General features: G+C 50.2%; 2 protein-coding genes across 2 annotated transcripts in view; one reads left to right on the top strand and one right to left on the bottom strand.

The window, feature by feature from the left end:
• TMCO4 (transmembrane and coiled-coil domains 4) overlaps window positions 1–14,636 on the top strand; it is a 31,846-nt gene extending 17,210 nt beyond the window's left edge. Inside the window, exons 11-13 of the mRNA XM_009078394.1 lie at window positions 2,139–2,256; window positions 5,214–5,331; window positions 14,325–14,636. Coding sequence (XP_009076642.1) covers window positions 2,139–2,256; window positions 5,214–5,331; window positions 14,325–14,636 — 548 coding nt within the window. The remainder of the gene's footprint in view (window positions 1–2,138; window positions 2,257–5,213; window positions 5,332–14,324) is intronic.
• Window positions 14,637–17,350: 2,714 nt separating this feature from the next.
• HTR6 (5-hydroxytryptamine (serotonin) receptor 6, G protein-coupled) lies at window positions 17,351–20,335 on the bottom strand. The gene is made up of 3 exons (XM_009078393.1): window positions 19,595–20,335; window positions 18,015–18,173; window positions 17,351–17,761 (listed from the first exon to the last, which is right to left on the bottom strand). Exons 1-3 carry the CDS (start codon window positions 20,333–20,335, stop codon window positions 17,351–17,353), a joined length of 1,311 nt encoding a protein of 436 aa, XP_009076641.1.
• Between the last annotated feature and the right edge of the window lie 4,841 nt (window positions 20,336–25,176).

The following is a 25,176-nucleotide window of genomic DNA, read 5'->3' as shown; positions in this document are numbered from 1 at the left end:
TTGGATGTCTCACACAAAAGGAACACACGGCCTAGTTGTACAGAGCTTTGGATCCAGATGGCAGTGGCATTTCTGAGGACAAATAACTAGTGATGGATTAGCCAGAGAAACACCATGGCAGGGACTCAAGTTCTGTTCAAATGCTTCAGTGCAAAGCAATGAAATAATAACCTTTGGGATACTTCATCCCCAGTGATTTGGGAGCCAGAGCCCAGCAGGTTTCCAACAAATGCCATTAGAGCAGAAGATGCAATAAATGAGCCATGAGAGACAAGTTACTGCAAGTTACTGGAAGATCATTGCACTGATTTCTGCATTGTGATTCCCATGCATTTGAGTAAATAATTAGCAATTAGCAAACTAAAGCAAGTTGATAATGACTGTTACCACCAGACCCTGAACCTTGAAACCCAACTGTGAGTGGCAGGAATGAGGTATCACTCCCTGGGTGTTTGTGTGGCACTGTTAATCAGTCATATTAATCAACTTTTAATTTTGGCCCTTTATTCTCACTTTGTTACCACTCTGTTCACACCTGTTTGGACTTTATTGGACATTTTCCTTTATGAAGCTCCTTATTTACTAGCAATTCTCTGTGAGGCTCAATCTTTACTGACTTTTTTCCTGCTTGTGCAGAATTTATTGTTATTCATCATCTAAAAGAGCTGCAAACTGTGAAATACATTTGTCTCAAGCCTCAACAGCTATGCAAACCAGAAATCTGTTCCCAGGTTTCTATCCCCCTCTGTCTACCTTCAAAGAAAATGAGTATTTTTCAGCCAAGGCTAAACATTTCTTGTTCTAAGGAAGAAATAAGCTGTACAAAGGACTGGAGAAACAAAAGCTGCCAATACCTTGCCCAAATATTCAGGATCTTGATGAATTAGCTGTTTGTTTATTCAGTTGGCTCACACTCTGGCCATGGAATTTAGTACCTTGGTTGGAATGAGCTTCCCGTTAGGAAGGCTTGGGGTTGCTTTTTGATTGCCCATGATTATGGAAACAGGGCTTTATTGCTCACAGATTACAGTAACCAAATTGAATTGCTCCTTGCTCTCTTCCATTGGTGCAAAATTTGCTTTGCAATAAGAGATAACTCCAGGAGAGCTCGTTTGGATTCCTGTCAGGCACTGGGATTTACACTGTGAAGAAGGATGCAGGCTTTGCAGGCAGCTCCAAGCCTTTCCTGCTCTCAGGAAAAAGGCAGCTAAGTGATTTACATTTTAAAAGTCTAGTCAGGCAGCACCTCTGATGTTTGGTTTAGCTCAGGTCTGGTGGACTGTGCTCTCCCACAGGTGCAGGGTATGGATTTGGAATGTTATGCCCATGAGTATCCCAGGATATGTGTGCCATGAATTCCACTGAACTGCTGTGGCATCAGGGAGCTTCACCTCACTTCACAAAGATTTAGGAAAGATACTGATGGGTTGTTCAGGAGGTTAGGGAAGTGGCAGAGCTGCCCAGTAGTTCTCATTCCAGTATTACTTCTACTGAAATTGCCTGGCTGCAGCTGCCTGATAAGAGAGGACCATTTATTATGCCTAAAAGTCACCATTGCTGTTCTGTAAATCATGCTCTGGGCATGCAGCTTACAGCAGCCTTCAAGGAAATCAAACCAGTTTGAGAGATCATCACTGTGTGTTGACAAATACCTTCGTTGTTGCTAGTTCCTAATCAATGGTAAGAGTTTGGGGCTTTCTGTTGCATGTCCAGGTCATGTTTTTCATGCACTCAGCTCCAAGGACTGGTTGTGGGAAGAGCTGATCATGCTTCATGTAGGACATTTGCTCACACCACAGAATGTCAGCCCCTTTCCCCTGTTTCAAAGCTCTGTGCAAACCCAGATCAATAATAAAGAACTTTCCAGAGGTCTCCAAACCTTTCCAGTGGTTTCTGCTGGAACAGCATCTTTCTGGATGGAGGCCAAGCCACTTCTCTCTGCTGCCATCAGCCCTTTCCCTGTCTCAGGATCTCTGATTTTCACACTTACTGGCTCCAGCTGTAACTGTGGACACTTAACACTTAGGCAAAGTTGTATTTATGTTCCTCCTTTCCATTGTTTCTACTTTCCCTCCTGTATGGAAACAACATTCTGCTCCATCTCCTAAATCTGAGCTGTTCTGCTTTCACCTTAACAGACTCCCAAGGGATCATTGAAGACGTTGTCTTACTGGGAGCTCCAGTGGAAGGAGAAGCCAAGTACTGGAAAGCTCTCACCAAAGTGGTGTCAGGCAGGATCATAAATGGTTATTGCAGGTGTGTGCTCAGTTCTTGGCTTTGTTAGCCTTGAAATGATATTGTGTGTTTATCCCTTTTAAAGCCTTTGTAAGTGAGTAACTGGTGAAGATGTTGATTCAGGAGCACCAGAGCCAGCAGTGCCACAACCTCCTCCCTCCAGAGGTCTCTCTCTCAGGTTGGTTGGAGGTGACAGGCCCCAGGAGGCACCTGGAGGCTGCTCTGTCCCAACTCTTGGCTGTGGGACCCTAAGGTGCTCCATGTGTAGGTGCTGTTCATGCATTTGCACTGTTCTACTCCAGTAGAACTGGGCCAGTGTGTTTGTGTGCATGATCTAATGGATGCTAAACCCTCTTAAAATCTCACTTCAAGTAAAGAACTATAAATACAGCCATTAAATTCACTGACTTAAGGAATGGCAACTAAAATCTATCAAGACACAGTTCACTTGGGGCTGCTCGTGGGGAAAAAGGTGTGAAAATCACAATGGAAGGGAAGGAGCTCCAACAGATTGAAAGGTTTTATATCTCCAGGAAGTTTCTGGTCAAGACAGTCCACATGAAAAAGATATTTTAGTTCCAAAGGAAGATTAGCTGGAATAGCTGTAGTAAGCATGTGGAAGAATACAAAGGTTACCTTAAAACCAAATATCAGCCTTTTAAAGCCAACAACTGCTGTGCAGAGTGGTGAGAAGAGGGAGGTCCAGAGGCCTGAAGCAGCCAAAACCAATCTCAGAAAAGCTGTTAAGAATTCAAGTGACAGCATCAAATGTAATGACTGTGTGTTGGAAGAGAATAGTGGCAGGAACACTGCTTCCCAGCACAGTTAGATAAGGGGGAATTAAGAAGAAGGAATGAAGCAGGAAAGGCTAAGAGCATGGGGAAAATAAACTGAGAAATAACCAGGCAAGAAGATTAGCAATTTATGTCCCTACAACTCAAGGCATGAACCCTTGGGTCAAGGACAGGTGAAACTGCTGGTGGTGTTTTCCATACACACATCCATGTGGATGACTACACACCTATGTGGAAGGTGAGGAATTATTGTCTTACTTCTAGCAGAGTATATTAACGGACAAAGAAGAATTAACTATCTGAACTAATAGTATTCAAGGTTAAAACATCGAATTATCAATCCTATCTGTCAGTTTGGCTACAAATTTTGTCCTCTGTGGATCACAGGAGGTTTTAGCATTGCTGGATGTGTGCACCACTTCCAATATTTCTTCATGTGGCATAAGGAAAAAGCAACTGCTGCCTCCCTGGGAGTGCTCTGAGTTCCTCCAACGAGCCATAAATGATAAAAATCATTGCATATGACTGAGTTTACCTGGAAAATATTGTTCTTCCCTGTGTCCTACAAAAATCAATTTCACTGCAATAAGCTCAGAGTATTCATTTCCTATAACACATACCAAAAAGAAAAAGATCTTGTAATAGTTTCTAAGCCTTTGTGTGCTGCTGGAATCAAATAGAATATGTGTGTGTAGCTCTGTGTGTGGTGATTTGGCAAGCTCAGGGTTTGGATGCTGAATGGAAAGTGATGTAGAAATTGTGGCTTGTTGCTCAGAAATAGGAAGAAGCAGGTGAGGAGATGGTCAGAAAATCTGACACACTGCAGGTTCTCTCTCTTTCCATCAGATGCTGAATTTGTGGGGTTTTCAGGTGGCACAAGGAGCAGCCAAAGGAGGGAAGAGAGAGATGTGGGGAATTTGTGTGAGGATTGAGGTGAGAAAAGGATTATACAAACAGTTCATGGCAAGACCTCACCTGAGTCTGGTTTCTCTCTTCCCTCACTTCTCCAAAGTGTGGCCTCATTCTGTCACTTAGGAGTAACTCTGTTTGGGTCAGATGAATTGCACTGAGTAGAACTCCTGCCGGATCAGCTTTGAGCCCGATTTGTTGAGCTTCAGCCTAGTATAACTTCTCCTTTGAAGTCTGAAAGGACAGGATGGGTCCAAACCCTGTCAGAGCTGTCCCTTCCCATTTCACAGCAGAGTTACAAGTTCCTAGTGGGAAACCTTACCCAAGTGAGTTGGACTCACTCAGCTTTTGAAAGAACCTATGTCTGAGCAGGTGGATGTGGTGTAAGGGTTTTGCAGAGCTCTGTGTACACTTACAACTCCTAGTATCGACTGTTTGGATAGGAGCAGCCAGAAATGGACCCCTGTGCAGGAGCATTTCACCTGCTGCTATCCCAGAGTACAAATCCCACTCATATCCCACTTAAATCTACTCTGTATAGTGGCATTTAGGTGCTCTGATTTTATGCTGTTGCTCAGCACAGAAGAGTTATGTGTTCCCAAAGGATTCCTTCTCTCCTCGTGCCACACTCTACCCTGGAGCTGTCACAGTGACTTATGGCACTGCTTTTGAGTGGGAACAAGTTCTTCCTAGTTCTGTCACTGAAACCATCTATTTCTACAGTGCCTATAAATCAGGAGCACTCCCAGGAGCTTTACAGTCAATATTTATGTCACAACATCAGTGTTGTAGGTCTCATCACCCTTACAGCTGTCCATGGGCTGGAGAACTTGTACCTGTTAGTACATTCAAAGGATGAAATATGTGAATGCAGTGCAAGCTCTGAGAAAGACAGAAATAAATAGAAGGGTCAGATCTTTAAAGCTGCTGTAGGTAATGAGAGTACCCCCAGGAATCAGGATTAAGTTCAGACCTGCACTCCTGTGTCCCAGGAACCTGCCCTGAACCTGGCAGGTGATTCCTGATGTGGTTCCTACCTCACACAGAGCTGCAGCAAACATCACTGTGCTCCCAGCCCTTCTACTCTCCTTGTGGTCTGAGGAACTGTTCAAGGCCAGGTTGGATGGGGCTTGGCTCAACCTGGGCTAGTGGAGATTGTCTCTTCCCATGGCAGGGGGTGAAACTGGATGAGCTTTCAGGTCAACTCAAACTGTTCTAGGATTCTGTGATTCTACACTGGCAACAGGATTTATTCCCACTCTGCTCTGCTCCTAGGGGAGATTGGCTGCTGAGCTTTGTGTACAGAACCTCCTCTGTCCAGCTCAACGTCGCAGGCCTCCAGCCAGTCGACCTGGATGACAGGAGGATGGTAAACATGGACCTTTCCTCTGTAGTAAGTAGCACTTCTGATATTCTCAGGGGTTTTTTCCATCCTCCTTTGCTTGCAGCACTGTATCCCACACTCACTGGGGAGGGGAAGCTGAAGAGAGCCCCTCCATGCACATTGTCCCTCTTCCCTGTCTTTGGGGAAATTCTCATCTCAGACTTCACTCTGGAGTTTGTTGGCTCAGCATTGAGCAAAGTAATGAGGCTTTGCCTCTCCTGTTGGATATATTTGGGTTTTTTGGCTCTGACATGTCTCATACTGGAGGCAGATGATGTCATTATTCTCCAAGAAGGACTTTGCTGTTATAGAATCATGGAATGGTTGGGTTGGAAGGGACTTTAAAGATCATCTAGTTCAAACCCCTGTGAGTCTGGACCAGCAGGAAGGGGTGGGATCAGGGGAAAGTAGGATCAGCTGGAAAACGTGGAACTCAAAACACGCGACTGCAGTGCAGGTGCAACCCACAATCTTATCTTGGTGGAGCCTTCAACACTGCTCAGGTTCAGGCAGGAGCAGGTTCATGGGCTTTGTACCTTGGTCCCAGGGCTGCCCCAATGCAGAGCAGGAACTGGTTTGTCACCAGAAGCTCAGTGATAGCAATGTTTATTTTGCCAGGACCTGCTGCAGTGTGATCTCCAGGAAGCTGGAAAGGATTCATACTATGTCAGGGAGTTGGAATGGACTTTAGAGATGATCTAGTCCCAACTCCCTGTCCTGGGCAGGGACACCTCCCACCAGATCAAGTTGCTCAAGGCTTTACCTAGCCTTGAACACTGTCAGGGTTGGGGCAGCCACAGCCTCCCTGGGCAACCTGTGCCAGTGTTTTACAGGAACATTCACCCTCATATCTACATTTTCTTGTAAACATTGAGTTGTAAACATTGAGTTGTAAACATTTAGCTTCCTCAAAGCTCTCTGGTGTCATGAATGATAAGCCAGTATTGGATACATCCAGCAATAGTCAACTCAATTACCCTAAGCAAACTCATCATCACATTGCTGTCTCCTGAGTGAGCTCTTCCTTGGAAAACCATGCAGAGCTTAGCTTGTGTATCCATAGCCACAGAAATCTTGGACATGCCATCTTGTCTTTCCATATATTAATGTTTTCATTCATGTCTTCCTCTGTGCACACTGGGAGATGCTCAGCACATAGCTCAGGGTACTTCCATGGTCATTGTTCCTGCCATGACTCTTCCTAAATGTCCCCACAAGCTGGCAGGGACTGTCAGTGTTGCTCTGGAGCCAAAGGCCCTTTGAAGAGCTTTCAGATTTTTTTGGAGCAGCAGCCTGCAGAGCCTATAAATACCCAACTGTTCCCAGCTCGTTTCATTCATTAGAAGTGAGCTGTGCACAGCCCTTGGCAGCAAACACAGGGCTTGGTGCTGAGCAGAGAGGAGGAACAAAACATGAGCTTCCAAGAGGAAGGGGTGCAGTGGAGGCTTTTAAACATGGGCCAGCACTTATATCTTTGCATCTTTTGCTGGGCTGTCAGCATTTCCACACCCTCCCACATCCATTTTCTCACCATCCCCAGAACTGCCATTAGTCACTTGCTCTGTGATATCTGTTGCTGGCAGGAAAATGGCCAAAGATGCCAAGCAGTGGTGGCACTGGGGTGATATTTTTTGTTAGCCAGTCCCTGTTACTCTCCTCTTTTTGAGTTCTCCTCAAAGTCCCTCTTTCTACTGATGCTCTGCTGCCTGAATTGTGACCCCCACCCAGAGCTCTGCACTCTTGATCTTTGACTTGCAGCAGCCTCTCCATCTCCCTCAGAGGAGCAGGATTTCCATTTCAGCTGGATGAAAAACGTTTGCAGAGCTGCTCTCTGCTCAGCTCCTGGTGCTGTGCATCTCCATCCACACTGCCTGGTGCCAGCAGACAATCCCAGAGCTGCTCTCCTTCAGAGAGAGCTGACACTTCCTTCATCTCACTGCAAAGCTTTGGGGGCAGAAATGTCTAAGTAGGTGTCATTCTTTTGATCCATTTTCCAGACCATGGAGCTTTATGGAAAGTGCATTCTGGTGAACATTTCAAATGTAAAAGGAGCAAGAATGGGACAGGAAATATCCAGGGGCAGTATTTTTTGTCATGGCAAGAAAGCAAAGATGGGTTTTGCTGCAAGTACAGTGCAGGAGCATAACAGAGAAATACATATATTTAGAGAGAGATAGAGATGCTTTTTGTGAGGAACAGCTTCATCCCTGCAGATGCCCTTGCTGGAGGTCCCTGTGAGTCTGCTGCCAGGAGAGGGACAAGCTGTGATAGAAGAGTAAAGCATAGCTGGTGCAAAGGTGCTCAGCATGAAAGCATTTTGCAGGCAGCTTCAGTATTTTTGGCATCTCCCAGTCCATCCATGATGAAAACTGGACTGGATCCAAACAGCTTGATTCTCTTTGCTGTGGTAGCACCAGAATCCTCAAATGAGCCCTCAGAATAAACAGGAATTCACCTCTGAGGCCTCTATCTCATGTCTCCCTTGATTAGTATGGGGTTTATCTGCCTGTCAGTTCAAAAGCAGAGAGAAAAATGTCCTCCCACTCAGCAAATGCAGTTATCAAATCCTTCCTCGTGGTTACAATGGGGCTAATTTATACATTGGATTTATTTGACAGCACCTGTTAGAGAGCAAGGAAGTGGTGGAGCTGCAGTGTATTAGCCTGATTGCTGTTTGTTCCCAGGGAATATTGCAGAGCTGCTCTGAGGCAGAGCACAGGGAGCACTTTCAGGGAAGCTCACAATTCAGGAATGGGTGTTTTTGTTTCTCTGGGCAGTTTTACCACAGCAGAAAACAGGGATGAACTTGCAACCTTAGGGGCAATGGAAGTCTAGTGGAGAGCAGGGATGGATCATAGAATTGTTAAGGTTGGAAAAGCTCTCAAAGATCATCAAGTCCAACCATTCCCCCAGCACTGCCAAGGCCATGACTAACCATGGCCCCAAGTGCCACATCCACATGGGTTTTAAACCCCTCAGGGATGCTGACTCCACCACTGCCCTGGGCAGCCTGTGCCAGTGACTGACCACGCTTTCCCTAAGGAATTTTCCCTAATATCCATCTAAACCTCCTCAGCACAGCTCGAGGCTGTTTCCTCTTGTCCTGTCACTTATTACCCTGGGGGAAGAGATCAACCTCCACCTGGCTCCAACCAGTATTCCCATCATGAGGGAAGGCAGATCCAAGGCAGCCAGGCAGGCACACAGCTTACACCAGTACCATAAGCAGGTGAAAAGTCTTGAATTCTCATGGAATCCAACTGATTTGGCACTTGTGCAAGTCAGACTTTTCCACAAAACACATTTAACTGTGTATTTTCACACTGTATTCCCAAGACTTGAAAGAAAGAATTAGTTGTGGTTACAAAATGTGGATTAATTAAGAACCCTGGGGAGTTCAAAAAGCAAAAGGTTACAAGTGTCTCATTACTCCTTTTGTTCATTCCCTTGTTTCACTTGTTCCCAATGAGCAGTGCCACCTCCTGTGGTTACAGGCAAGGACAGGATCAGAGGGGAAGAGCTTGGAGCAGAACTTGACTTCAGGCAGTGGTTTGAAGGAGCTGAGAGAGCCTTTCCCACACTGAGGGGACATGCAGGGATTTGTGAGAACAAATCTGTTAGGCTCTGAGGTCCCAGGGTTAGTTCCTACAATCCTGGAATCATCAGTGGCTTCATTTTCTGTGCTCCTTCCTGCTGTTGATTTGGGACCCAAGGGACCACAGTGAGGGATCTGGTCCCACCTCCCTGCTCAAGCAGGGCCATCCCAGGGCACAGGATTGTGTCCCGATGGTTCTGGAGTATCTCCAGTAAGGGAGAATCCACAGCCTCTCTGGGCAGTCTGTGTGTGTGTGTTTGAAGAAGTTCTTCCTCATGGTCAGGTGGAGCTTCCTGAGCGTCAGTTCCTACCATTGCCTGTTGTCCTGTTGCTGGGCCCTACAGAGCAGAGTCTGCTCCATCCTCTGACACCTCCTGCAGACACTGATGGACATTGATCAGGTCCTTCTCAGCTGTCTCTTCTCAAGGCTGAGCAGCTCCAGCTCCCTCAACCTGTCCTTGTGAGAGATTTTCCAGTCCCTTCAGCATCTCCATAGCCTCTGCTGGACCTGCTCCAGGAGCTCCATCTCTCTCCTGTGCTGAGGACAGCACTCCAGATGTGCCTCACCAGGGCTGAGCAGAGGGACACCTTTGGAACTAGGACTGTTCCTGCAAATCCAGGCACTGCAGACTCCATTCCTGCCAGGTCTGTAGCTGTTGGCTTTGCAGGCAGCTGTCCTCATCCCACAGTCCCAACTGGAGCAGAGCTGCCAACAAAGCAGTGGGAGTTTTCCCTAAGTACTGTTAATGTTTGATCCTGCAGGAATGGCTACCCAGAGCCCAGGAGGGTGAATTAAGGATAGAGGATTCATCCTTTAATTTCCTGTCCTGTGTTGGAACATGAACAGTAACTGTATCATTTTTCTGGTCACTCTGAGCAATGTTTCTGACCTCCTCAGAGAACATGGAAACAAAATTACACCACAACAGCCAATTAAAAGTGTTAATCAAGGGGAAGACTGACTTTGCTGACACATTGTGTACGTGAGGTTCCCTCCTGGAGCACAGTTTAAGCTGATGTGTCTGAGCTGGTGCAATTAGAGCAGCATCAATTACTGATCCAAGCTGAAACACCACAGAGGTGTCACTGCCCCAGTGACACTGGGGGGAAAGGACAGGCTCAAACAGGCTGCAAATCCTGGTGTGGTGGATTTGTAGGAGATGGCATAGCTGAGGAGACACATTGCACTACTCCACAGCTGCTGGAATTTCCCAAATGCCCAAGACTTCTTGCCCAGACACATCATTGCTCAATAAAGGAGCTAAGGGATGAGTAAGCTGAGAACAGATTGTTGTCCCCAAAGATGGCAAAGATTCCCTCAGTGGCCTTGTTTTGTGGAGCTGAGCTGAGAAACTGGTTTGAAAGCAGAGATGGTAATGTTTCAGCTGCCAAATCTTGTGTATTCCCAAGGCAAGGTAAGGAGAGGAAGGGTGACAGTCCCTTAGTCGTCCTCTGCTTCAGGCAGGTCCTGTGTCCTCATCCTGCTTGTGAACACAACCCAATCTCCATGTTTTCCTCTGGAATCCTGACAAATTCTCCATAATCAAGGTGGTCACAGTCCCAAGCCTGACAGGGCTCAAGAAGCATTTGGACAACACTCTCAGGCACATGGTGTGGTGGTTGGGGATGTCCTGTGCAGGGACAGGAGCTGGACTTGGTGATCCTTGTGAGTCCTTTCCAACTCCAAATAGTCTGTGGTGCTGTGACAATCCTGATGTGCTCTTGTTTGTAATGTCAGTTATCTGCACTCTAAGCTCTTTTTTCAGCCACACTCCAGTCCAATATATCAATCCACTCTCTACTTTTGTGCTCCCTTTTCTTCCTGTTCAAATTATTCCCCAGCAATAATGACATGCACTGTTTTTGTTGAGCTTTCTAAAACCCTATTTAAACCATCCAATTTAAATCATTTCCACTTGGCTTAGCACTGAAAAATAAGTGTTTAATTACAGCCACCTTATAAACCAGTAGCAGTGGCTGGGGAGGGCATCAGCCAAAAAGTAGCCACCAGCAGCTCCACAAACAGCTGGAAAACTCATGGAAGCAGCTAATGCCTTCAGTGGGATGGCTTGGAGTGCTGTGTGTGGGAGCAGAGGAACATTTGGGAGGGAACCTTTGCCTTGAAACTCCTTCAGGGACTCTTGTTAATTCAGAGTACTAATTCCTACCTTTGTCCTGCCTGTTGTCACTGAGGTACAGCTGCTCTCCCTCTCCACCCTTAGGGCTTCATACTTCCAAACCTTCATTCCTCCATTTACTTCCTCTGTTTTCTTGCTACATTCTGTATTTGGAGCCACATGCACTCTGTGTTGGCTGCTCAGGATCAGTGGAAGAGCTTTTATTGCAGGACACTGGGCAGGATCTTGGCTCTGGAGTGAGCAGTGAAGTCTTATCTGTGCCATGTCGAGTGATGTCTCTGTGACACTCAGTGTTGTGATGGAGTGAGTCCTGCCTGTGCCCACGTGAGTCTGTGGTGGAGCCAGGATCACACCTAGTGCCTCCTGGTCCTTCCTCATCCTCCCCTTGGCAGGCTGTTCAAGCAACCCCTCTGGGACACACTGTGTCCCTGTCTGAGGAGAGAAGCTGGAATTCTTCCTCTGCACCCACAAAACCATTTCCCTGTGAATTTCTAGCCACAGCTGATTGTGCTCAGTGATATATTTGATACTTTTGGAGTGGAACTGACCTTGAAAACCTTTCCAAACCTGCTGAGCTGATGGCTCCTTTCTGCTGGCTGGTCAATCCCCTGAACAGTTCCATCAGAGATCTCCTGGAGTCCTGTGGCAGGAACAGTGCCAGAGGCAGTTGACTTGTGTTTTCCATGACTCAAGGCAACCATAAAGTGAGATACAGCAGGGGAGAAGTCACCTCAACACACCCATAAACCCACCCCTTTGTTTTCATTTCCTTGTGACAAGCATAAAGAGATTTGCTGTGGTGCCAAGCAAACTCTTCTGTTGATCCTGAAATTCCTCCTGCACTTTGTTCTGACAAATACCCAAACAATTCTTTCTTTCCCTTTAAAGTTTTTATTGACAATGTTGCAGATGTTCCCTACCCAGTGGAGGAATTTAGCCTTTCAGACTGCAGATGAAAACAGGCTTTGGAGAGCTGGAATTGTTGGGGTTTCCCACCAGGATGGCCTCAAAGTGGCAAAGCAGTTTGTGTGCTGTTCTTATGCTGATGGGTCAGTGCTTGATGTCACAGTGCAGCTGAGAGGAGTCCTCCCTCCTCTTACAGTTCTCAGGGCTTGCCCTGGTCCAGCTTTATGGAATCCTTTCCTGGGCTGCCCTGGAGATAGATAGGAATGAGTTTCCTTGGAAGAGATTTAGCGGCATTAGCAGAGCTGCAGTAAGGGACAGATTGCAGGAGGTCTCAGCTTCTCATACCCTGTGTCCCTCAGGGATTGTGGTGCTTAAGGAAGAGGAATTCCTTGTTGTTTTAGTGGAAGCTGCTGGAGACTGAGGAGTTATGAAACTCTGGTGCTTGGGGAGGCAGAGGAAATTTGTTCTCTCTGACTAACAGTAACAACAGGCTGAAAACCCCCAAGCAGTGCCCAGGGCAGGCAGGTGGTGGTGCCTGGAGAGGTTCAGAATGCAGCAGACCAAGAACCTTCAGCCACTTCTCCCAGTAAGTCCAGTTCCTCCTTGTCTCTCCCCACCTTGCCCAGCATTGTGCTCCTTTCTTCCTTTAGCACTGATCTCTCTGCCTGAGCAGCCAAAGGTTTGTACTTTTCCAAGAACAATGTCCCCAGCTCACAGTCCCTCCATGGTCGTTTTAATTAACTCATCTGCTCAAAACACCCAGAGCTTGTTGAGCCATCTGGAGGGATTCAAGTCACATCTTGTATTCCTGATGGGCTGATTAAATCCTTCACTTTGCTCCAAGCCCTAAGTGCAGCCAAATGTTCTCCCTCCAAAGCTACAAACAGCTCAGAGGTTTAGATTTTGTGGAGGAAACGTTGGCTTTGGGAGAGGTGTGCTGGGAACCTTGAGTGTGGCACAATGGTGGATCACAGAACCTCAGACTGGTTTGGGTTGGAAGGGACCTTAAACCTCATCCAGTTCCAACCCCTGCTGTGAGCAGGGACACCTTCCACTAGCTCAGGTTACTCCAAGACTTGTTCAACCTGGCCTAGAACACTTCCAGGGATGAGGCAGGTGAAGAACTGCTCTGGCACCAGGCAGGAGCCAGCAGGAGGTGAGCAGAGGGTCTATGGCTGGTTTCTTTGCACAGAACTTTCTTACCATCATCATCCCTTCCTGGGGCACTCATTCCTGTGGCTGGGAAGCAGAAATCCTGGGATGGTGGTATCAGGTATTCTCTGCTGCTAACTCCCTGATTACTAGCAAAGTTTGAGAAAACAAGAGGCTGAGACATCTCTCTGGCTGAGTCAAGCGGGGTTGGAATTACTAGAAAGTGAATTTGCCAAAGATGCTGAAATATCTTGGGATGCTGTTGGTACATCAGGTTTGTGTGGGACACCTGGAAGGGGGAAGGAATTTCTGCCTCTCCAGCTATGTAGCCTTTAGCACAAACAACAATCCCTTGCAGAGGGTGTTTCCACAGAATGATTAAGGCTGGAAAACAGCTCTGAGATCAGGACCAACCTTTTATGTCCTCCTGTGTCCTTCCTGGAAGGGCACATTCCACCATCCATCTCAAAAGGCTTTATCTTATCATGGAAATCATCTCTCAAGAAAAACGTCTGGGGTTGTGCATATACTTTTATTTGGTTTATGAACCCATAACTCTTTGGGCTCCTGTTTTTTTTTATGGTGTGGGATGGAGCAGTGCAGCTTCCAGCCAAGAACCCTAATGCCCTTGGTAGCTGTGTGAGATTTAATGACTATATCCTAATTAATTAAGATAATCTTGGCTTTTACAAGGTTGCTGAGGCATCTGGAGGAGATGTCATTTGGCACAGAACAGGGAGCTGAGCTAAGAGAATTCACATCCTACCTGGTGTCTTACTGGGGCTGATCATCTCTTACCCTCATGGCATGTGGGATGTGGGGGTTGTACCTCAGCCAGGTCCAAGCTCCTAAACATCTCAGAGGGGAAATAATCCAGCAGCAGGTGTGCCTCAAAGGCTGCTGCCAGCTCAGGCTGTGCAATGGACAGCTGCATTTATCCAGTGGTGAAAACACCATCCTTGGAAGTGTTCAAAAACCACGTGGATGTGGCACTTGGGGACATGGTTTTGTAGTGCTGGGTTGGTGGTTGGACTTGATGATTTTAAAGATCTTTTCCAACCTTAACAATTCCATGATTCTCTCATTTTCCAGTCTCAGTCTTTCCACCTGTCAGAGCCAAACCCAAGTCTCTCAGCAGTGTTGGGCTGAAGGACTTGGCTGAGTGCTCCCCTGGGTTCTCCACTCACAACAAGGACTCTTGTTGCCTGCAGGTAAATGGCCACCTGGACTACATGAAGCAAATGGACACGATCCTGAAAGCTGTGGGCATCAAAACCAAGGAATGCCAGTGGGAAGTTAAGGACAGAAGCAGAACTTGCTCCCTTCTAACCAGGAATTCCCAGCAGGCAGCAGGCACAGAGGCTCTGGGAGAGGAGAACACGGCACGAGGGGAGGATGAGGCAGAGGGTGAGGTTCTCCCAACTGGCTGTGCTCACCAACAGGATTCCTCCCTGCCCTGCATGGACTGCCCACACAGCAAAGACCAGGACAGCAAGGACCAGGCAGCAGGTGGAGTAAATTAGAGCAGAGCTGTCACAGCACTGTCCATGGCACTGCAGTTCCCAAAGGAGCATGGCTAGAGCTGTTTCCAGACCCTCCTGTGAGCCTGGAGTGTGGCACTGGATCAAAGCATTCCGAGCAGCCACCCACAGCATCTCCCATGGATGAGAGAGGGAGATTCCTGCCCTGCTCTGCACTGCTCCTCAGGAATCCGAGACAGATCCCATCCCAATCCTTGCAGGATGGAGCAGTTCCTCTCAGCACTGTGTCCCTGCTGTAGAACTGGGGCAAGCAGGTGGCTCTAAGGGGAGAGTGGCTTATCATTAGGAAATTAAAGCCATTTTCCCACCTCTGGTTGGTTCAGTTCGTGGAATTCAGGTGGGTGAGGCTCTCCCTGCCCAGTACTGCAGCTCTGCTCACCCCAGAGGTGAAGGGCTCAGGCTGCTGCCAGATCTCAGGCACTTCCCAACCTCCAAGGCTGTTTGCCTGTCTCCAGGCTGAGTGTTGGTCCCATTCCTGTCAGGAGCACATTTGGAAAGCCACAGGAAAACCAATTGGCTTTGGATGGTTAATGAAGCTTCTTTTCAGGCTCTGCAACCCCCTGAAACTTTCCTTAGGTGTCCCACACACCTCTCCAGCCTTAAAAGGCCCTTCCAGACATATCTTGAATTGGCTTAGAATAAAAACAATACTTAGCCCCGGGTAAACATGGATCTGTTTGATTTCTACCTCCCAATAACAGCGAGTTGGCTCCACTCTCTTCTCACCAGTCTCGGAGCAGAGAAAGCTAGGAGGTCTTTTTCACCCATGAGAGGGGAAACAGTGTGATTGCACCTTCCAATTTCAGTTCACACAGGGTTCTCCTCCCTCCCTGGTCCAGCAGCCACATTAATATCCCTCTCCTTCCTTCCCCACGCTTCCCCCAAACCTTACCTGCAGATCATTTCTCAAACACGTGGCTGTTCCTGGGGATAATGCCATAACCTGGCAAAGCACTAGGGGTTGGGTATGGTGTCTGGTGTTTCCTCTCCCCAGATCTGATGTCCAAAGGGGATCAGCTCCATTCTGGAGCTGCAGAGTGAGGAGAGACATCCAAGACAGGCTGTGGATCCCACAGTGTCAGTTGGTGTTGAGCTGTTGGCTGCAGGGATGGGAATTCTCCACTCATCCAAGGGTTTGTCCCCAAGCAAACACCTCATTACAAAGAGCTGCCTCAATGAGACTGTGGTGGATTATTGCTTCTGAATGTTTGGCTTGAAGAAGTCTCTCTCTTTCTCCATCTCCTGATTTGGTATCTAACAGACTTCAGGACTCCATCGTGCATTTTCTTCTCCTTTGTAACTGGAGTTGTAGTCAAAGGTTGTTTTTATACAAAGCCACTGTGGGGAGATGCACATATTGATCTTCATGCTTGACACCAACCCCAAGTTCTCTGTGCACACATCAGTGGCAAAATGTACTGAACACTTTGAGGTCTGAACCTGTGCTCAGCCCTTGTATCCTGGTCACTTGTCCCAGCACCTGCTGCCAGGGGATTGCAGCAAATAAACATCAAGTTGGTCATAAAAAAAACTCTTGTTCAGCTCTGGAACATCCATGGGCAACATGGAAAGTAAACTAATGAGACTTACTTGGCATGTGGCTGCTCTTCCAGCATCCCAGGGATGTGTTTGGATGCTGGTGAGTTCCAGGAGCACGGTCAAAACCATTAGTGTGAGCTTGGAATTGGGCAGAAAGCTTGGAGGGAATGGGTCCAGGGAGGGCACAGCAACCAACTGCCAGCCCAGCTCTGCAGCCCAAAGGCACTTGAGGAAGAACTCACTAAAATCATTTGTTCTACTGACTTTTTGAAGAGCTCACTTGCCACATCACTCACTGTTCCCTCTGCTTATGGCTATGGGGGGGGGCAGCTGTTTAAAACTCAACATTCCTTTAGATTCTTATCTGAAGGGGGGGGAAAAGTGTGCTTTCTAATTGCATCAGCTAAAACTTGGTTTGTCAGAGCCAACTGTGCTGGTCCTGTGCCAAGAACAGGAAGGTGTAGGATGAGGGGAACTGATCTCGTTACTACTGTCAGACACCACCAGGGCCACGACAGCCACACACCCACAGCCCTGCTGAGCATCCCAAGAGCAGCATTGGACATTCTGCAGCAAATCTAACCCCCTTAGTGCAGCTCTTGGGGGTTGAACTCCAGAGTTTCACTCTGCTGTAGCTGCTTAACAGCAAACTGAGACAGTCACGGCCCCAGTCGGGCAAGGAGATTCGGCTCCGAGAGGACGTGATGTTCTGTGGGCTGAAACAGCCTCAAACCTCTTGTCCATGACTCATGGGATGTGGTTTCCATCACTCCTCTTGGTGCACTCGCTGAGATGGAGATGACTTGCTGAGCTCTGCGTGTGGAAGCTGAAAACCAAGTCTTGGCTTAAGTTTCTAGGGAGACAGAGGGTCTGGAGTCTGAGGTTCAGAGATGGAAAGGCCACAAGAAGGGTGAGGAGTTGGTGATGGTGAGCAGAGGGATGGAAGAGGGAGAAAGAAGGCAGATAACAAGTGGCTTTGCACTGTCAAACCTATCCATGGACATCCCAGTGCCTCCATTCCCTCCAGAAGCTCCACAGTGTGCTGGGAGAGAGAGAATCCAGCAGCAGCACCAGAGACATGGGGCAAATCAACCCTCAGAGAATTTGTGTGGGGCTGGGAGGTCCTTCCAGCACACAGAGAGGTCCATAACTCCTGCTCAGGCCACGGGTGTGCCGAGCTGCCCGCGCTGCAGCTCCGCGTCCGTGGGCTCCGTGTCCCACAGGCTGACGGAGCGGGCACGGGTGGCTGAGGGGACATCCCTGCCTGCCAGCAGGCTGGGATCGTTCCCCAGTGCTCCAGACTCCACTGAGTCAGTCTCAGCCTGCAAAGTGAGGACGTTCTTGAGGGAGGTGGCTGCGCGGGGGCCGCTGTTGGAGTTCCTCATGGAGAGGGAGATGGCACTGGGCCGCGGCTCCCCCGCGCGCCGGCAGCAGGGCAGGAACTTGCCCATGGCTCTCTTGAAGTCCCTCATGAAGAGTGGGTAGATGATGGGGTTCATGGTGCTGTTGCAGTAGCCCAGCCAGGTGAGCACGTCGAAGAAGCTTGGTGGGACACAGCCACAGACAGCCTGGAGGGGACACAGCAGGGATTAGCAGCATCTCCCACCTCAGCCCCCATCCAGAGTCATTTCACAACATTCCCCTTTCAAAGGAACATCTCCAATCCCTTTTGAAAGGTTTTGCCTTGCTGTTCCTCCTTGAGGAAATGGTATCTCTGGTCCTAGAGGCTTCCCAGGAAGATCTCAGGTGCAGGACCTCACCTTGCAGGTGCCTCAGATTGAATCCAAACGGATTCCAAAGGAAAACTCAACACGTGCTTACCTGTGCCACGTTGGTGATGAAGAAGGGGAGCCAAGCCACAAAGAACATGCCCAGAAGGATGCCCAGAGTCAGGCTGGCCTTCAATGCCTTCTTGCTGTGCTTGTTGGCGAACCTCCTGCTCTCACTGCTGGCCATGGGCTGGCTCGGGGCACAGGGAACCTGCAGCAGGAGGTGGAGGGTGAGTCTACACCAGCACCAGCCCAAGGAAAGTGGTGTTTGGTGCTGCAAATCCTGCAAAAACCTCAGTTTATTCCCTTCTCCAAGGGGCAGGAGGGGACACACGTCTCAAGCCACAGATCAGGAAGAGGAAGCAATAGAAACCCTCAACGTTGAGAAGATCATCATGATGTTTTTCTTGTTGTTTTCTAAGCTGTTCTTGACAGAAAACCAAGCTCAGTCCGTGCCATGGTGAGGATAAAGCCTTCCCTAAAGAGGCATCTCTGCTGCTGATTACAGCAGCAAACTAATTACATTTTCAAAAGCAGGACGTGAAGCTTTTCAGCCCACGAACACCGTGCTCAGCCCTCCATCCCCTCCTGCTGTCTGAAATTAACTGATTATCTCAGCTTTCTGCTGTAATTAAACAACACCCTCTTGCCACTCAGCTTCCTGCCCAAAAAGAGAACAAAATCCTGGTTAAAAAGGTGAGATTTGAGGGTTCTCTGGCTGACACCTCAGGGTTCCAAGGAACCTGTGACCTCAGCTGAAAGACAGGGGTGGATGTTGTTTTTCCACAGCACAGCAAAGCCCCTGAGCATCCCCAAATTCCCTGAGCAGGGCAAGGGGTGTGTGTGGAGTCCAAAAATGTGGAGAAAAATAAACATTTTATGATATTGCCTGTTTATTCTGTGATTCTCCTTTTCCTTTAGACTGCCTGGTACTACTATCATGCTCTGCCCAGAGTCCTGGCTCTGCTTCTTGGAGTGAACAGACTAAATCAAGGTATTTAAAGGCAATTAAGTTTGCATTCTCCCTGGAGGATATGAGGTCAATAAAGCCTATTACAGGGAATTAAAGCCGTTAGATTTAGTGGCAATTACCTTCTCCTGGAGAAATACAAACAGGTTTTGGTTATAAAACCCCCACACATACAGAGAGGGTTTGCAGATCCTGTTATAGCCCAGGTGACAAAAATAGAAACTTCTGTTCCAAAGAAGGTGCTCTGCAGAATTTGGCATTTGCTATTATTTAAAATCCTTCTTCCCCCATGTGTCTCACACCCACCACAGCCAAGATTTACGAGTGGAAAGTCAGATAAGATTAAACCCCCAGGGGATGACACCAGCCAAAGAGAGAGGCAAAACTGCCTTTATTTTGCATCTCTGAGCAGTTTTGCCTGAATCTTATTTATTTCTCTACCTCTGCTCACGCTGTTCCTGTGCTCCTCAGCAGCTTCAAAGCTCTCCATTGCTGGGAGAAGACATGAGGCACCTCAGAGGACGTCAGGGAGGTGGATTTAGCTCAAATTCTCCCTCTCTGCAGGGTCAAAACCCTTTGCCAGCTCCATCCCTGAAGGCAGCAACACCTCAGGCACCTAAATTGTGGTGCCTGCAAGAGCAACACCCCTGTGGCCACCTTACCTGCAGAGTGCTCTCATCAGTGGTGGTGGTGGTGGTGGTGGTGGCCACGGTGGAGGTGAGGGAAGCCACCTGCACAGCTTGTTTGCGCGCGGCCAGGAGGATGCGGCAGTAGGTGAAGGAGATGGCAGCAGATGGCAGGAAGAAGGTGAGGCAGGAGGCCACCAGGGCATAGGGCAAACTGACCAGCAGCCTGCACTGGTCCTCATCCCCTCGGGAGGTGACGTTCAGGGACTGCACCTCAAACTCCAGCTTGTGCCAACCCATCTTGATGGGTAGGAAGGATGCCAGTGCAGCCAGGCTCCAGGTGGCCAGGATGAGCCAGAGGGCCCTGCAGGAGGTCATCCTCAGCTTGTACTTGAGGGGGGAGATGATGAGCAGGTAGCGGTCGAGGCTGATGATGCAGAGGTTGAGGATGGAGGCACTGCAGCACATGACATCAAAGGAGGACCAGAGGGAGCAGAAGTCTCTCTGCAGCACCCAGCGGCCGTAGAGCTGGTTGAGCATGGCTGGGGGCATGACCACCAGCCCCACCATCAGGTCTGACATGAAGAGGGACACCAGGAAGTAGTTGGAGGTGTTGCGGAGGGAGCGCTGCGTGACGATGAGGAGGATGAGGAGGAAGTTCCCTGCCGTGGTCAGCAGGATGATGAAGCAGAGGAAAGCAGCCACCCAGCTGCTCCCTGCCAGCAGTGAGTGCTCCCCCAGCACACTGGCATTGGGGGTCCCCAGCTCACCCTCCATGAGGTGCTGGGGCTGGGGGGATCTTCTCCAGCGTGGCCTGTGCTAGGTGATCATCACCAGAACCAGCTCCAGGAGGACCATCTCTCCCCACGCTGTGTCTGTCCTCCTTTCTCCTCTCCTCTTCCTGTCCTTCTCTTCTCCCACTCTCTCTCTTCACTGGCACTCAGGGCAGAGTGACATTCCCAGGAGCTGATCAGCAGGAGCAAGTTTCCCTCCCTGTTACTCACAGCCTTGTCCCTGCAAATCCCTCTGCTCTGGGATGTCCTTGGATGCTGCTTCTGGATGCTGGGGGAGAGCTGGATGGCAGGATACTTAAGATGCCAGGGATGATCCGGATGGCAGGCTGTTCTGGATGCTCTGATGCTCTGAATGAGCAGGACCAGGGAATAATCTGGACCACGGGATGCTCCAGATGCTCTGTACTCAGGATACTTCAGGTGCTGGGGATGCTCTGGATGCAGGATACTCCAGGTGCCAGGAGTGCTCTGTCCCCAGGATACCCTGATTGCTGGGGATGCTCTGGTCTCCAGGATGCTCCAGGTGCTGGGAATGATGCAGGATACTCCAGATATCAAGGATGCTCTGTCCCCAGGATACCCTGATTGCTGGGGATGCTCTGGGCTCCAGGATGCTCCAGGTGCTGGGGATGCTCTGGATGCAGGATGCTCCAGATGCCAGGGATGCTCTGTCCCCAGGATACCCTGATTGCTGGGGATGCTCTGGGCTCCAGGATGCTCCAGGTGCTGGGGATGCTCCAGCCCCCGAGGCTCAGCTCTCATGCCCCAGCCGGGCTCGGCTCCCTGCAGAGCTCTGTCCCCGAGCCCCGCTGAGCTTCTCCGTGCCCGAGCTCTGCTGCTGCTGCAGCCGGAGCCAGCGAGGAGAGGCAGAGCCGCCTGGGGCAGGGACCGGGATGGTGCTCCCAGCCGAGCTCGCCCGGGAGGAGGAGGATGCAGCACTCCGGAGTGTGGGAAGGGATCTCTCCCGCGGCAGAGGTGCGTCCAGCATGTGTGTGTGTGTGTGTGTGTGTGTGTCTGTCTGTCTGTGTGTGCAGGTACCACCCAGACTTTTACCTGCTGTTCTGCGATGCACAGAAGAGGATGCAGAAATGCCGATTCGGAGGAGGTGGGGCTGGGGGAGTGGAGGAGATGAAACGAAACACTAATGGAAACAGGGATTTGGGCTAAACTCCACGAAGTGGCAGGCAGAGAGTTCCCTTTTGTGTCTTAAAGAGACAACCAGCCCTGTGCCCTACCTGCCCTGTGCCCGTGCCAGGGCTGGAGCCTCTGTGCTCACCTGGCAGGTGTGCCAGCAGCACCGAGTGCCAGGCTCCATCCTCCATGCCAGGTGAAACCAAGCAAAATTTTGCAAAGCCAAACGAAAACCTAACAAAACCTGCACACAGCAACCCTCAGGAAGGAGCCAGAGGCATCACAAGGACTGATATTCCAGCAACCTGCAGCCAGGGATGGAGAGGGAGCAGAGCCAAGGGAAAAGATTCTGGTCTGGCCCCTCTGTTCCAGGGTTGTTTGGGCTGCTCTTTGCCTGAGGAGCAACCCTGGTTGGACCCATGGCAATTTGCTCTTTGGCAAGTGGGAGGCAACATGTGATAGGACCCAGTGGGTCCTGCTGGTGTCTCCATCGCTTCTAGCTCAGAAAACACTTCTGAGTGTCTGTTGGGTATCCTGTGCTGTCACCTCCACACATCAGAGCCAATGCCTCAGGGTGCTGGGCAGGGACAGATTTTGGACACTGCAGCTATCCAAAGGTGTTTTTTTTCCCCTGCAAATGGCTGTGATTTCTGTTGTGAGGAGACCAGAGCCAAGGGCATAGCTCCAGCACAAACCAGAGCTCTGTGTGTGTCTCTCTGTGCCCCTGGCACCCACCACTGTGCTCACAGGGCCAGGCACTGCTGCTGCCTGGTCCTCCCCAAGCCACCACCAAAGCTTTCCTTAACACCCTTCCCCTGGGAAGTTGTGTGGGTGAGTGCCAACTGTGCATGAGACACATCCCACTGCACCCCCAGAGCTGTCTGTGCTGCCCAGGCACCCACCCCAGTCAGAAATTGTCTCTTTACCAACTCTTTCTTTTCCAATCCCCTCTCCAACACTTTGTTTTGCTTTTCCCAGTGGCTGAATGAGCATTTCAGGTCTGGAAACCATCTCTGAGCAAGGGACAGGGGAAAGGCAAGGCAGAGCTCACCCCCATGCAGAGACACAGCCCATGGCCCCCCAGGATCTCCGTGCAAAGCTGCTCACTGGGAAACAGCTGCTGTCACTCGTGCCAGGACAAGCTCTGCCCTCCCTTTGCTATCCCAGGACCCTCTCCTTGGATGCTCCCAGCCAAACCTCCTGTGTCCTGGCAGGCTCCCAGGGCAGAGCACGCACACACAAGGCTCTGATCGCAGCAGGAGGTTTCTTTAGAGCACTGTTTGCACCAGGAAAGCTTCACTTCCTCAGCACATCTGTGCTGAGAGAAGCAAGAAACCCCACCCTGAGCCCACCCTGTGGCAGCCTCCCCAGCCAGGATAAATTAAGGCAGCAGCACAGATTTATCCCAGCTGGATCCATGCTAGTGCTCAGCTAGGAAGGGATGCCAGAGTGCAGAGCTGGGCTGCCCTCTCAGCCAGGCTGCACCCCAACATTGGCCATCACAGGGCTCTCAGGTAAACTTCCCTTCCTTGGGAAGACACTTCACAGCCTAAAAATGTCATGTTAACACACAGGACACCACCAGCCCTGCCAGGTCCTTCCTGTTCAGCTCATCCCCTTCGTTGTGGCAATTGCTGCCTTAAAGCAAATCCTCTCCTGCTTTCCCACCTGGAGAGCTACTGCCAAAGCTGTAGAGAGCCCCCAGAGCCCAGGACTCAAAGAGAGGAGGCAATAAGAGCTGGTCTCAAACAGGGGGGCAGTAAGAGCTGTCTGCTGACATGGCACAGCCTCCTGCCCCTGTGGGAGCTGATGGGACCTGCCCCAGGGTCAGGCTCAGACAAAAATGATGCTCAGAGCATCACTGATGCCCCCAATCCTGGCAGTGTTCACAGCCAGGTTGGCTAAAGCCTTGAGCAACCTGCTCTGGTGGGAGGTGTCCCTGCCCAGGGCAGGGTGTTGGGGCTGGATCATCTCTAAGCTCCATCCCAACCCCTAAAATTCTATTATGGTTTCTAAGGGCAGAGCCACACTGGTCTGGCATCAGTAGGACCAGAGGTTTGCAAGGGAACACACTGCCCTGCCCAGGGAACTCTTGATCCAAACACCCTTGGAAAGAGCCCAGTGTTTTCACCCAAGCTGCTCAGCCCTTCCTCACCCACGAAGAGATGCCCAATCCATGTCCAAGATCGCCTGTCTCTGCTGCAGAAGCTCTCCTGGAGGCACTGAACATCTGGATGCCACGAAACGCGCTGATCGACAGTGTCACCTAGTGGCAGCAGAGCTGGAGAAGGTCGCGTGATCCCACAGACCTCACGCACTTCCCACACAAGTGGGACCCAAGAGCCCAAACCCTCCAGGCTGCAGCGACACGAGCCCCTGGGTGCACCCACGCCTGGGGCACAGCTGCTGTGCAGGCTCCCCGTGCCACATGCCGCCCAGATGCTGAGGGTTTGGGGTCGGTTTTCCTTTTAGCAGGTCTCCCTCCTCCTCCTCCTCCTCCTCCTCCTCTCAACTGGAAGGCAGCAGAAAGCTGCTGGAACCACAGCTCTCCCCTGCCTTGGAGCCTCCTGCACTGCTGTCTGTCCTGTCTGGTGTCCTGGTGTCAGTGTCCCTTGTCAGCACTGCCAAAAACCAGACAGGCATCAGAGCACTGAGGAATGGAAATCAGAACTAATTTATTTAAGAAAAAAAAAAATATACCCCAAAACTTGTCCAAAGGAGGGGAAGGGGAGGCATCGATTACAAGCTCTGGAAGCTCTTGTCAGGACAGCGCCAAAGAATCAGCTTTATACAGCAGAGAGAGAGGGGAGGCAGGAGGGGCCCAGGGCTGTGCCTCTCCCTGAGCCCCCCAGCCCTGCACCAGCAGTCCCTGCACAGCCACATCAGCATCTCAGCACCCTTCTCCCTCCACCAGCACTAAAGTGCAGCAGGGAGAGGGGGCACAGGGCTGGCTCCCACCCAGCCTGCCCTTGGCCTTCCCCTGCCACCAGGAAACATGAAGCCTCAGTGCCCATGGCATGATCCAGGTCCCTCATCCCCCAAGGAGCTACGTTGGTGGCCCTGGGGACAGCAAGGGAAGGGCTGTCACCACCATGGTTCCCAGTCAACCTCACACATGCAGCCCCAGAGGCACATCCTGGGGTAAAACACTCCCCAAGAGTTACCTGATTTGAGGGGCTGGGGTTGAACTGAGACCCAGAAGGTGCCAGGAGGAACAGCAAGTCCACACTGAGCCCATGTGCCCTGCAGGGAGATGGGAGGATGAAGGGATGGATGCTGCTGGACCCAGGAGAGATGTGCATCTCTCATGGGACTGTGGAGATGCTGCATCCCTTCTTCCTCCACCCTGGGCATGAGCCACTATAAGAGAAAGCCCCAGGAGGACTCCACACAGGTCCAGGAGCTGCAGATATCTCCTGGGAGTCTAACTCAGCCCCTGCTCTCAGCCAACCCCCCTCACCTGCATTCCCACCCCTCTCAATATATTATTACTATTATGTGCAAGTAGTTTTGCATCAGAAAACACCAAGCCCTCACCTCTCCCCCTGCAGCTCCATCCCTCAGCCCTGTGCCTCAGAACCTTCCTCCAGCCTCGGGGTGTGGGAGAGCAAAGCGTGAGGGTTTGCTATTAGACAGGAAAGACTCCACCACCCCCCTCCCTCCCCAAGCCCCAGCCCTCTCTGTCCCCCTGCC

This window comes from Acanthisitta chloris, unplaced genomic scaffold (genome assembly GCF_000695815.1).
Source record: "Acanthisitta chloris isolate BGI_N310 unplaced genomic scaffold, ASM69581v1 scaffold13107, whole genome shotgun sequence".
Lineage (NCBI taxonomy): Eukaryota > Metazoa > Chordata > Aves > Passeriformes > Acanthisittidae > Acanthisitta > Acanthisitta chloris.
Note: the sequence above shows the minus strand (reverse complement) of the source record. Positions and strands in the feature narration are given on the sequence as shown.

What these genes read in the sequence shown, in the direction of transcription:
- HTR6 (XM_009078393.1), bottom strand. Translation starts at nt 20,335, where the DNA reads ATGGAGGGTGAGCTGGGGACCCCCAATGCCAGTGTGCTGGGGGAGCAC. An exon ending in CTGATGAGAGCACTCTGCAG is followed by an intron (nt 18,174 to 19,594) that starts GTAAGGTGGCCA and finishes CTCCTGCTGCAG; the next exon opens with GTTCCCTGTGCCCCGAGCCA. An exon ending in TCATCACCAACGTGGCACAG is followed by an intron (nt 17,762 to 18,014) that starts GTAAGCACGTGT and finishes TGTCCCCTCCAG; the next exon opens with GCTGTCTGTGGCTGTGTCCC.